The 13,389-nt window shown below is 41.1% G+C and overlaps 1 protein-coding gene across 10 annotated transcripts in view; it reads left to right on the top strand.

Moving 5' to 3' along the window:
* DST (dystonin) overlaps positions 1 to 13,389 on the top strand; it is a 333,471-nt gene that overhangs the window by 38,720 nt on the left and 281,362 nt on the right. For 2 of the 10 annotated variants that reach the window (XM_026695186.2, XM_087916013.1), the window contains exon 1: positions 2,955 to 3,177. The exons of 5 other annotated variants lie outside the window; for them this stretch is intronic. In XM_026695186.2, coding sequence (XP_026550971.2) covers positions 3,087 to 3,177 — 91 coding nt within the window. In that variant the 5' untranslated portion in view covers positions 2,955 to 3,086. Of the gene's footprint in view, positions 1 to 2,919; positions 3,178 to 13,389 lie in introns of those variants that run through there. 3 more of the 10 variants (XM_087916056.1, XM_087916052.1, XM_087916007.1) reach the window with 3 other exon arrangements.

Consider the following 13,389-nt stretch of genomic DNA (forward strand, 5'->3'; position numbering starts at 1 on the left):
GATCTCTTGATGGTGGCGTGGGTGCAATAGGGTCAAGTGTGGCCGGGGCGAAGGTGGATTATGGATTATCAGATGCAACGGGGATGGGGTGGGGCGGCTTAGTTTAGGACAGGGTCTCCAACCTTGGTAACTTTAAGCCCGGAGGACTTCAACTCCCAGCGAAGCTGGCTGGGGAATTCTGGGAGTTGAAGTCCTCCAGGCTTTAAAGTTACCAAGGTTGGAGACCCCCCCACCCGTCTAGAAAGCATATGAGATCAGGAGGGGGGGCGGGTTGCTCTGCAAGTAAGCGCATGCGTGGTCCTTACTGAATAAGGCCTGTTATTCTGAAACAGTGACCGGCGGTGACACCTGCAGGACTTTGGCTCCGCCTTTTGGCATTCCGCCATTCCCGGCTCTAGCGCGGGGGTTGTTGTTGTTGTAATGGCCAGCCAAAGTGGGTGGATCGGCAAAACCGATTCTCCTCCTCTCCAGACGGGGGTGGAGGTGGGGGGGGGGGAAGGGAAGGGGGCACGCGCCGAGTTATTCCTGGCCTTGCGACGAGGTGTCCGGAGCATCCGAGAAGGGGCCGGGTGGAGGACAGGAGAGGAGGAGACGGCCGGCTCGCCGCTCAATAGAGGCGCTGTGCCCGGGTAAAACGAAAACAACCGCTCGGAAAAGACCGAGAAGAGGGGGGGGAAGGAGCCGAAGGCAGGGAGGGCTGCGGAATAATAACGCTAGCTCCTCAGGCGAGATCTCCTCCCGCTAAGCAGAGAAAAGGATCGGTGGAAAGTGCGTTTTGAAGTGCACTTAAAAGTACAAAAGCCCCGTTTGGCCATCCCCGGGGAGGCAGGTTTCTTTCCCTCTTCGGGAGCATTTGCAAACCGTGGGGGGGGGGGGGTGGAGGAAAGGAGGAACCCTTGGCGGTGGGTCTGGTATGTGAGTGACAGCTGTTTCAAAAGGCAACAGAAAAAAAGAAAACAAGTCTTGGCCAAATAAGAGGAAAAACGGGGCTAAAGTAGCCTAACATCTAGAAACAAGTCAAGTAATAACTAGCAATCAGCACGGGTTTGTTAAAAACAGATCATGCCAAACCAATCTTATTTCATTCTTCAACACTGACTAAATTAGTAGACCAGCAAAATACTGTGGACATAATATATTTAGATTTCAGCAAGGCATTGGACAAAGTAGACCACAACCTACTTCTTAGTAAGCTAGAAAAAGTGGAATAGATAGCACCACCACAAGATGAACTTGCAACTGGCTGGCAAACCGTACTCAACCAGTAGTCCTTAATGGGTCTAAGCCTACATGGAGGGAAGTAAGCAGTGGGGTGCCACAAGGTTCCGTCTTAGGCCCAGTACTCTTCAATATCTTCATTAACAACTTAGATGAGGGAATAGAAGGGGAACTTACCAAATTTGCAGATGATACTAAGCTGGCAGGAATAGCTAACACCCAAGAAGATAGGCTCAAGATCCAGATGGATCTTGACAGACTAGAACACTGGGCCATATCTAACAAAATGAAATTCAATGTAGAGAAAAGTAAAGTCGTACACTTAGGCAAGAAAAACCAAAAGTACACATATAGACTGAGTGAAATCAGGCTCAATAGCAGTAACTGTGAGAGGGATCTTGGAGTCTTAGTGGACAACCAGCTAAATATGAGCCAGCAGTGTGCAGCCGCCACCAAAAAAGCTAATGCAATCCTAAATTGTATTAACAGAGGGATGCAATCAAGATCAAGGGAAGTACTAATACCACTCTATAAAGCCTTAGTAAGACCACACCTAGAATACTGCATCCAGTTTTGGTCATCACATTATGAAAAAGATGTTGAGACTCTAGAAATAGTACAGAGAAGAGCAACCAGGATGATTAGGGGACTGGAAGCTAAAACATACAATGAACAGTTGCAGGAACTGGGCTTGGCTAGTCTAGTAAAGAGAAGGACCTGGGGAGACATGATAGCAGTCTTCCAATATTAGAGGGGCTGCCACAGGGAGGAAGAGGTCAAGCTATTTTCTGAAGTGCCTGTAGGCCAAACAAGGAATAATGGAAGGAAACTGAACAAGGAGAGATTTAACCTGGAAACAAGGAGAAACTTTCTGACAGTGAAAACAATCAACGAATGGAACAGCTTGCCCTCGGAAGTTGTGGGAGTGCCATCAGTTGAGGCTTTCAAGAGGAGATTCGAAGGCCTTTTGTCAGAAATGGTGTAGTGTCTCCCACTTGGGCAGGGGGTTGGACTAGATGGCCTACAAGGTCCCTTCCAACTGTGATTATCTGTTAAAGGTTCGGTTAATTCAAGATTGGCAGTGCACTCCACTCCTCATTGGTGTATTCCTAGGTTGAGGCGCTGAGTACATACGCTGGGCGCAGATCCAGCTTTCTATATATTGTGCATCAGCGAGGATAAATCTTAATGCATCCACCCCCCACTTTAACCACACTCAAGCCCCGATTCCGGCAATCAGGGAAGAGGAGGGAGGGCGCTCCTTAACACGACAGCCCCGCCGAATCCCTTTCCTGTCGGGACCGAGGGTCTCCGCGTTCCGCCGAAACGTTTCACGAAACCCTGCCTTTTGCCTCGCGTGGCCCCTTCGGAGCAGAGGCTTTAGGCGGCTTGACTTGGGGGGATTAAAAGCGCGCTGCGATTGACTCGCACCAGGCCGCCCGCTTTGCTTTGCTTTGCTTTGCAGCGCAGCGAGAGAGCCGGGAGAAAAGCGAATGCGGCAGAGCCGTACGGATTGCGGGAGCAAAGCCCGAGCCGGAGGGTCACCTCCAAAGCCGGCCGGTGGCATCCGTGAACCCTTCCCCTCGACCGGCGCGCCTGCGTTCCTAAAAACCCCGGAGCCGAAAGCTCGTGAAATCCGAGAGAAGGGAGGGAAGGCTGTTCCCGATCGGCGGCTCACACGTGCTCCCACGCCGCCGGGGGAGGGAGCCCGCCTGGGCGTTTCCTCGGTCCGCTTGCTCCGCCGTAGACCCCTCCTTCCCTCCAGCCTCCTTGCGCCGCTCTCCGGCTCTCGCTCTCTCTCCAAGGCTTGCCAGGCGGCCCGGAGCCTCGGCGCGACCTGTGATCGAGGCTGGGTCAAAACTTCGAGCATGGCTGGTTCTGTTTCTCCTGGGGGTCGCGCCTACACCGAGGAACAGGAGTACTTGCAGGCTTACGAAGATGTGCTGGAGAAATACAAAGGTAGAGTAAAGTGTTGGTGTAAAGGAGGAGGATTTATGGGGCTGCAGTGCTGATGATCTAAAGCGGTAACTGCTGTGGTGGTGGGGGGCGGCGTGTTGCAGAGGAACAGGTGGCGGAATCGGGTCCCTGGGACTTGCAGCTTGCTCTAAAGGGCTGCTAATAGAAAAGTAGGCAGAAGTAAGGTAGGTAGAAGCGTATTGAGATCTCTTGTCTTCCAGAAGTGGAGGGGGTCGTTAGGTGGTAGAAGATGGCTCCTCTTCTTTCCGTAAAGCATTTAGAAGTTCCTATGTTTTTCATCCCTTTCTGGGATGAAAAAGAAAACATTGCTGATAGGTCATTGAGAGATGTTTCTGTGCTGCATTATATTTGTCTTCCAGTTTTCATTTTTGCATGGTGAGTTGATGTCTGAAAAACAAAACAAATTCTGGCAAAGTAGGTCTTCCCTCCCTCCCTCTCTGTCACACACACACCACAATCCTTTATTGTGGGAAGTGATAACACCAATTTAAAAATAAAAAATGCACGTTGACACTTTCCATTGCCATGCATATCTGTGCTTAAAACTCCATCCTGTTGAAGCTCATAGACAACTATTGTTGGGAGGATGACTTAGCATCTTGCATTGGGCAAGGGCAACAGCAGAAGGCCTTTTGGGAAAAACTCCCTGGAATATTTAATCTACATAGTGAAATTCATTTCCTTCTATTTATTAAAAAAGCTGGCTTTGTTGTTCTCTTATGAGATATGGATAAAACTGTAGATTATGCTAGATACTCATTTGAAGTCCGTAGATTTCTTCATATAAGATTTAAAGTAATGAGGTAGCTATAACCAACATTTATTGCAAAACTCACATTTTGTGGGCTCCTGCTCTTTTATAAATTGCATCTGTAACACTTAACAGCTGTTCGTGCCAGCAAGTAGTAAGAAAAAGTCTGGAAAGGTTGTATTCACATTAAGCAAGCTTTTAAGTGATGTCTGTCAATAGCTTTTAATGAGATGAGAGTGACCCTTTTTAGCATTCATTATTGAAAGAGAAAAAAATCCTCATATTCAATCTTCAATCGATTCCACTAGTTATAGTAATCTATAGTGAGTCACTTAGAATATATGAAGCATTACATTCCTTTGTGTCTATAACCAATTGTGGCTGTGCAATGATAGACCATGTGCTACATCTAACAATTAAATAGCATTAGGCTTCAATTAGCCAAGTTTTTGCTGGTTTGGTTTTAAAGGAGGAATATTGTTAGGTGGTTCTCTGCTTTAGTGATAAACATTGAGCTGCTCAGATAAGTGGATATAATAAATATCCATGATGTTGTTATCTGGGACCTTAAATATTTAAATAACAGATTTCTTGAAAAAAAATCCAGTTAGAAGTGTTGAAGGAAGTAATAGTTCTAAACCTGTATAACATCTTTTTTTAAATTTTAATTTTCTTTCCAAATTCTAAGTTATCAAATTACGATAGCATAATTCAATGTGTAATGAAAATATTTAAACTTTATAAGTTAATTGTAAATGGTGTGGCAATAAAAGAAACTACAATCCTTTGTATGTTTACTTCAAATTAAACCTCTGTTCACTTATTTGTATTAATTGTCTCATTTAATTTATCTCTTTATTACTGTGTAAGAATTCTCTGCATTCCTAGTCAAAGATTCTGAAGTCTCTGTACCACCCTGATTTTTATGCATTTTGCACATATATTCCCATTGATCAATTATTTTTCTCCATTTATGTTGAAACTTCAGGAATTACAGAAAGCCCTACAGTTGTGAATCACTTGGACACAGTTATGAAGGCATTGCAGTGGGCCTTAGAACTGAGTACACATTCACTGTCTCGGCTTGGACTTTCCTATTATATGTGTCTAAATATTGATGGGGTATTTTTTCCTTCTAACACAGTGATAGGTCAAAAAGAAAGTTGTAAATCCAAATTCATGCTCTATTAATATTAAAAGTCCATACTAGTTCAGTAGACTTGGAATAGCACTGTGATGTGGCTGGAGTTAACGTAAACAGAAAACATACCTACATTGGCAGAACACCAAAGAACTGGTAAGGTCTCTTGCTGAATTAAGGGATGTGAAATCTATCGTATACCCAAATTAGAGCGTGGAGTTGTTTCTAGAAATTGAGAGATGATCTGTTACTTTTTCGTAGATAGGACATGCACTGTTCTCCCAAGAACCATATGAGGCAGGCACATTATGTCTTGACATTTGAAAGATAGAAAAAGCTTTACAATGATAAAAAAGAACAAGGATTATCTAGCCTAAACGTCAGCAAATACTATTCTCTTTCTTCTTCTTTTTAAATGGTTGACCAGTATGGTCATGGATGGCTTTATTTGAAAGTTTGGGAAATATTGTATAAGTCACTTTGAAAACCACCCACAGGCTTTTGGACTTACAAAAATGGAAAGAAATGGAAAAGTCATTACAAAAGAATGTAGTCTCAAGCCATCAGTATATCACTGGAATAACCGTTATCCTGATTTGGAATGGTTACTGATCTAATCTACAAAGAACAGCTATAATGCAATAGGGAATGGCATTTCATATAATGTTGAATATACTATACCTTGTGCAGTATTGCGCTATCTTTCATCAAAAAGATGTTCAGCTTATGCTTATGCATTCAAAAATATAATCATATGCTTGATTTTTAAAAATCTCCTTGAAGTACTCTTGAACATTATCAGAGTACTAAGTTTTGTGCAGCCCAGCTGTTAAATACTATAGCAGTGTCAGCTGTAAAAACCTGACTGCTGATCTTGTGGGTGGGAATCACATGACACTGAGTATGATTAGCAGATGAGTACTCTGATTTCAAAATCACATTCAATGAGGTTTGATAGCTTACTGATACTTAAGATGGATACCTACTACATATGTACATTTCCACAATTGCTTTAAACATAAAACTTAATGTCTGTCTTCAAACATTGCTAAGTAAGATTTAATTGTGATAATGAATACCTGACAATTATTCCACCATCATGTGGCATTAAACATCTATGAAAGGTATATTGGGATTCATAATAAAGCCACCAATTCGTTGCATCTGATACATTAACATTTTTGCTATTTTATACATAGAATCTCTAGAGCAGGGGTGTCAAACTGGTGGCCTGCGGGATAGATGCATTCACGCGCAGTCCATGCCCACCCCAGCTCCCCGAAGGGAAACACTATCACGAAACGTCATGTGTTGCGAGTTTAACACCCGTTAGAGTTTCTGATAAAGAAAAATTGACCATCTTGGTTGATAAAGAATTAAGTACAAATACACCACTTATTCATGAGCAGAGAATAGCTTCTTTGCTGTTTCTCTGAAAATGATCCAAAGTGATGTCTTTCTTTCTTAATGCTGTACAGCCTACTTAACTTTCTTCTTTAAAAGACAATATTAATTTTCTCAGTGGTTCAAAATCAAAGTGGTAGAACAAGATACCATATTTAAATTATGATGTAACAAAACCATGTCTTGAATGAAACATTTAGCTTAAAAATCCCTATAGTCTCAGAGTGTATTCTTGACAGTTTCAGTAAGGAAGAAGAGTCATGTGGAAATATGTGGGCATGGATGTTTTATTTGCAACATATTTGCATGTACTTTTCATTCATTTACAATGTATTTATTAGTCATACATGCCCTTCAGCTAAAATAACGGTTTTATCATGAGACCTGGACCAGTTATGCTAAAATCACAGAAGCTTGTTAATTAAATTTCTCCCCCCTTTCATAGTTGGAGATGAGAATGAATCCAATTTTGTTGAAGATATCCACCAATTAAAAAGAGTTTATCTTTCAAATGAGCTCACTTTTAAAAAATGTCTTTTTTTATTAATCAGTTTCTTTGGAATAAAACATCCAGTCTCAGTTTAATTGGGACTGATGGTCTTGGCAATCTATGATCTCTCAGCCTCATTCCCCACCATTACATCTGAAATACAAACATAGTATAATGATCTGATAAGGGCATTTTAAAGAATTAGTGAGATAAGGATCCCACTATCCAAAGCAAGATGTCAACTCAAAAAACATTTCTATGCTTGTTTTAAAGTTGCCATGAACAGTGGGGGTGGGGATGTGAAAGAGCAGTGCAGCAGTTTGGAACCGAAAGTGCATTCCATTCTTACCTTGCAAAGATTATAACTAAGCTACCAGAATTTCTGCTGTGCAAATCTCTAATTGGAAAACAGGATTGATGACTCTTGGCTATGAATGTGTTTCGTTGGAGAATATGAATTATGATACAAGCAGAGGGATGGGGGAAACCAGGGTCAAGGGTGACAGTGAATTATGTGCCTCAGAATTGGCTTCATACAGATCATGCCGACATGTTCACTCCTAATAAATTCTTTGACGTTTTTGAAACTTGGCTCGAGGCTCATGATTTAATTAGGGCATCTGCCGGAATCCTGACACAAGAAACTAGCAAACATGGAATTTGCTACTAAACCATCAAAGGTCCAAATGAAAGTTTATGCCAGGGTGTCAAACTTGATTTCATTGAGGGCTGCATGAGGGTTGTGTTTGACCTTGGGGGCTGGGGTGGGCGTGGCCAGCTTAATGTCACTCATGTTAGGGGCATCTGTGGTGGCCCAAGCTCTCTGCCGGTCAGAATGGGCTCCTGAACTCTGGCCTCCCACCCTCTGCCAGTGGTCCTGGCAAGCTTAGTTTTTGCTGGCAGAGGCACCGCAGGCCAGTCCTTCACTGTTTCCATGGTGTACCTGTAGGCCAGATCTAAGCACCCTGCGGGCCGGATCCAGCCTTGAGTTTGACACCCCTGGTTTATGGGACCTTCTGACAGCTAGCTGTTCATACATTGATGCTGATATTTTCTTCAAATCTTTGTAGCCTTTATTTTGAATAGTATGGTGCAAAGGAATAAATTGGGGATAACAATAGAAATAGGCTTACAAGAATTATCAGGCGGTTCTGGTGAGGAATACCTAACATGAAGCTGAATTTCTATGGGTTCATGTTCACTTTTTGTTTATTTTAGAATCTCAGATCATTTTAAAGTTTGGATTGGATAGAATTTGGATTTCCCCCCAAGGTTTGAATTAGATAATGTTCATTATCTGCCTAGAACATTTAGCAAAATCATCATATAAATAATACAGGGAGTCATTGAGCTAAAAAGCAAGGAACTTTAGGATAAGTAATGGGGTGGGTGGGTGGGTGGGGCCAATTGCTCACTGGAGCTACCGTTTCACTAGAACTGGCAGCATATTACCACTGGGTGGGACACATGAAGAGTTTAATCTGGTGGTTAAGGCACCAGGCTGGAAACTGGGAGACCAAGTGTTCTAGTCCTGCCTTAGCCATGAAAGCTAGCTGGTTGACCTTGGGGCCAGTTATTCTTTTTCAGCCAAACCTATCTCACAAGATTGCTATGGGGAAAATAGCAGGAAGAAGTATTAGGTATGTTTACTGTCTTAAGTTGTTTATAAAAAATAATAAAATATAGATGAGATAGAGATAGAATAATAATAGCAAAATTAAGTCTGGTGTGTAATCTGCACTTTGCTTGGGACAGGTAATACTTGTATCTAAAGTAACCACATGGCAAAATTCATTTGCTTCATATGGGGCAGAATCTCTCTTCTATCAATCTTTGTATACTTGAAGATGAATATGAATGGAATAAACTATATCATTCTGTTCTTTGATTCCTATCATTGCCTACTTTTGCAGAGTATTTAATCTAGGTCATCTATAAATAAACATTAATTTAAACAGAATAAAATATTTACATATTTTGTCAATTTACTGTGTTTTCTGAAAATTCTCGTATAGATCGCCTATTTTTTATTTCAAACAGCAATAGCATTTAAATTTATACACTGCCCCATAGTGTTTTACAACCCTCCTTTGGTGGTTTACAATATAAATATAAACAATCTGGGCCTCATTTTATTGACCTCTGAAGGTTGGAAAGCTGAATCTTGAGCTCCGTCAGTATCTAAACTCCAGGATGTGGGCAGAGTTTCCTGTAATACTGCATATTTGCCACTGCACCAGCAGGGCTCATAAGACATTAATTCTTTGTTTTGATTCAGATCGCATAGAGAGCTGCAACTGCAGTTTGGAAACTTATAGGAAGAGTTGAGTTTGGGCAATTATTAGGCAAATTCAGACATAATGCTTAGCATTCTCTATGAACCCAGCTGGTTTTACTCAGCTAGATTTTCCCCCAAAAACTAATCTGGAATGTTAGATGAATAAGGCCAACTGGGTTCATAGAGAATGCTAGTCATAATGTCTGAGTTTGCATTATATTCGTGTTTAAAAGAGTAACATCTATGAATGTCATATCGTTGTATGTTTGGAATATTTTAAAAAAGACAACGCCTTGGTTTTTTCCCTTTGGGAGAAAATATTTCATGCAATAGATTTTATATTCAATTTTCAAAAGAAAAAGAAAGTACTATTTAAATCATAAACTGTAAAATGTAATATTAAAATATTTGGACTTTGTAGGAATAGTATTGTTCAATGTGATACAATGGATTTCTGAAGTTTTGGTTTTCATTTTGCATACATCTTGTCTAAAGAAACAGTAAGATATAGGGTGTGTTATGACAAAACCTGAGGATCTCTTTAGAAAAAAACTCTTCAGACTTGCATGTGTGTTGATGCACAACAGATAAGCTTGAGAATCACAGCTCACTGGACAGAATTCTTCCACTGAAGAACTACTGCTATATTTCTTGCAGGTTTAAAAATATGTTTCTAAAATAAAAATGAGACCCCTTTTTCTGTAATTTATATTGGTGGCTTAATACTTTGGAAGTCAAAGGGGAATGCAGAGCTCTCTCACTTTTGTAACATTTTAGTGTTGAATAATAATTCTACAGTTATGCATATGGAAAGATACCCATTGACATTGGTTATTTTCATAGATAACTGAAACAACCTGAAGCAATAAATTCAGGTATCATATGGAAAAAAAACCTTATAAATCAATAGATATTTTACAGTGGAGTGGTATTCTTTGCCTGCAACCTTTTTTTAAAAAAAATCTCCTGATAGTCTTGGCAATGTGAGATCCCATAGAACAAAATGTGAAAGCAGTATTTAAATCATCTTGATTAGGAATGAAACTACAGAATATGACTACAGAACATGATCTGTAGAAATGTGCTGATTCTCTTAAAGGATTAGAGTAAGCAAACTTTTTATTACATTTAATATTATGTTTGCTTTTGTTGCATTTCTAAATAAACACAGGTGCTTAAAAAAGGATAGCAAAAATACATGACCTGCCTGTTGATTTCTTTAAAAGATTACTGTGATGGGGCTGAAACCTCATTACTCTAAGATGAACTTACAGTACCCAGTTATGCTGGTTGTGACATTTTATACCAGTTGGAGCTAAAATTAGCTCTGTTCTTAGCTCTGCGAGGAGCAGGCAGCAGACCTTTCTGTGCATGGCTGAATTAGGATAGCCTTACCCAGACCTATGGCCCTTTCTTGGTCATACAGACTGGGAATCTGTACATAGGGCTCTCCATGCATGCAAGTTGCAATGATGGTTTATAGAGCACACACGTGCAACTTAGTTTTGACTAAATAAAGCTCACTGTTGAATTAGCATAATAAGATATTTAGTATATAGACCCATTCCTTATGTGATTGACAGATACATTACTGTCATATCACAACTCTGGTATGGCAGCAAGGAGAATACAGATGGTCTAAAATTCTTTTGCCATGGTTACCCTCCAGGTAACCATGTTTGTGCCTATAGTGCCTTAGCAGAGCAAAAATAGCTTAATTATGACTAACTAATTCAAGAAAGTGTAACTCCAAAAATAATAATCTAGCTGCACAGATCATTCATGATGATCATAGCAAAATAAATGCTAGATGTGCTTGTTTTAGGCAAAGCTTTCATTGATTTTCATGGTAACAACCACAAGATTAGTCATTTAAACCAGTGGCCCTCAACCTTTTTTGTGCCACGGCCCGGTACCGGCATCACAAAATGATCCATGGCCCGGTACCAGCATCAGCACGCATGACAAGGCAAGGCAAGCCGAGCGACCGGCCAGCCAGCCGTCCCCTGCTTCTCCCTGCCACCTTCAACTCCTCCTTTGTACCTTTGTCGATGGGCTTCGCTTCTGGGATGACTTCGGGACGGTCACTCGGCTCACCTTGCCTTGGGTGCTGAAATAATCCTCGTGCCTTAGTTTCTTTCGAAGCCCCCCCTTTGATGAAACTAAGGCGCGAGGATTCCTTCAGGACCCAAATGCCGCTTTCCAACTGGAAAAGCTCACCCGGAAGCACTTTCTCGTCAAACAAGATGGCAACGCCCAGCAAACCGGCGGCCTGGCAGGAAATGTTCCACGGACCGGTACCGGTCCGCGGCCCGGTGGTTGGGGACCCCTGATTTAAACCACTTCATATAGGAGATAAGTGGCTTATTTTATACTAAGATTCAGAGAACATAAGATGGTGTTCTATCTGTGAATAGCCTGGTAAGATTAACTATGAGTATATCTAAAAACAGTGTTGGCTGAGAAAAGAAAGCATTTCCCCCTGTTTATCCTGTACCTTGATAGAGAGCACGGATGTCAAACTCAAGGCTCGCGGGGCAGATCCAGCCCGTGGGATGCTTAGATCTGGCCCATGGGGCTGTCCTGGAAACAGTGAAGGACTGGCCCACAGTGTTTCTGCCACTCGCAGTCCTCCCAAGCTCCCATTTTCGCTGGCAGAGTGATCGGGCCACCCCAGGCGCCCCTGACACAAGTGATGTCGAGCTGGCCACTCCTACTCTGGCCATGCCCAACCCAGCCCCCTGAGTTCAAACACAGCCCTAATGCAGCCCTCAATGAAATGGATTTTGATTCTCCTGATAGAATCAAAATGTGGAAGGATATTGGAAAAGAGCCATTTTAGTAGGAAATATTTCTTGCTTCACAACTACATTAGGTTGATCATATTACTGAAATTCTGAAATTTTGCCTATACTTTTTTCCATTTCAACAGGATAGCTCTATAGTTCATATTTTACATTATAGCTTATTTTCTGTTACCACACATGGATACCATAATTTCCGCTGTAATCTTTTCTTCCTCATCCTGTCCAGTAAAAATATATTCATCAAGTGTTACAAACAACATTTAAAGCAGTTGCAAAATAAAGACATCTGAAAGACATTTGAAATAAGACAGATCGCTTTAATGAATAGCACTGAGGTGCTGCAATTCCAAATCATTTTGATAACCATCTTAATCTATAACTGCTGGTAAATCTGTAATTATTGTTTGCATGTGTTGTTTAAATAAGGCATTTAACATTTACGTACAACAGGTAGATCTTGAAATGATATCAAAATGCCAAGGATGTCTGCAGTGGGCTGAGGGGGCATCGAGAGTATCAAAGTGCCAGATGTAATGGGTGCCAGTCAAAATTCTGTCCCTTTTTTTACATGCGTGCAATTTGCATGGCAACATTTAAAGGAGACAGAGCTTCACTTGCCTGGTCACACCTAGCATTTTGATGTTGTTCATTTCCAGAACTTACTGTTGCATTGATTAAAAAAACCCTCTAAAGCTCCCTATTGAACTAACATGATAAGATATCTATATCTATCTATCTATCTGTCTGTCTGTCTATCTATCTATCTATCTATCTATCTATCTATTTATATTTATCTATATCTGTATATAGATAGGTGGATAGATAGATAGATAGATAGATAGATATAAATATATATATATAAAAGCGAAATACCACTCACGCATCATCACAAAATCTCCAGAACCGTAAAGCCTACAAACTTGAAATTGTTCATTTTGGCTTCTAGGTGCTTACTGTTTCAGTTTCCAAACAACCCTCAACTCTCCCACACACTGACTGGACGCTAGCCAGATGAATACCGTTGGATGCTTGGTAGGCAGAGGCACAATTTTTTCCCCTTATTTTCTTCCCCCAAAACTAAGCCTGATCACATAGTTTCATAGCGAAGCACAAGTATAGAGCTAGTTTAGTATATAGAACCATTCTTTTTTCATTATTGACTAAAGTACTGTCATATCACAACTCTGGTATGGCAATGATAAGATGAATACAGGTGGTCTTCCAATTCTTTTACCCTGATTACCATGTTGCACACCACGTTGATCTGTCCTGCACCTAATTTATGTTTTTACTAGCTCTGTTCACTTCCAGAACTTACTGTTG

The sequence above is a fragment of the Pseudonaja textilis genome, chromosome 1 (assembly GCF_049901715.1).
Source record: "Pseudonaja textilis isolate UNSWEBS1 chromosome 1, rPseTex1.2, whole genome shotgun sequence".
Classification (NCBI taxonomy): Eukaryota; Metazoa; Chordata; class Lepidosauria; order Squamata; family Elapidae; genus Pseudonaja; species Pseudonaja textilis.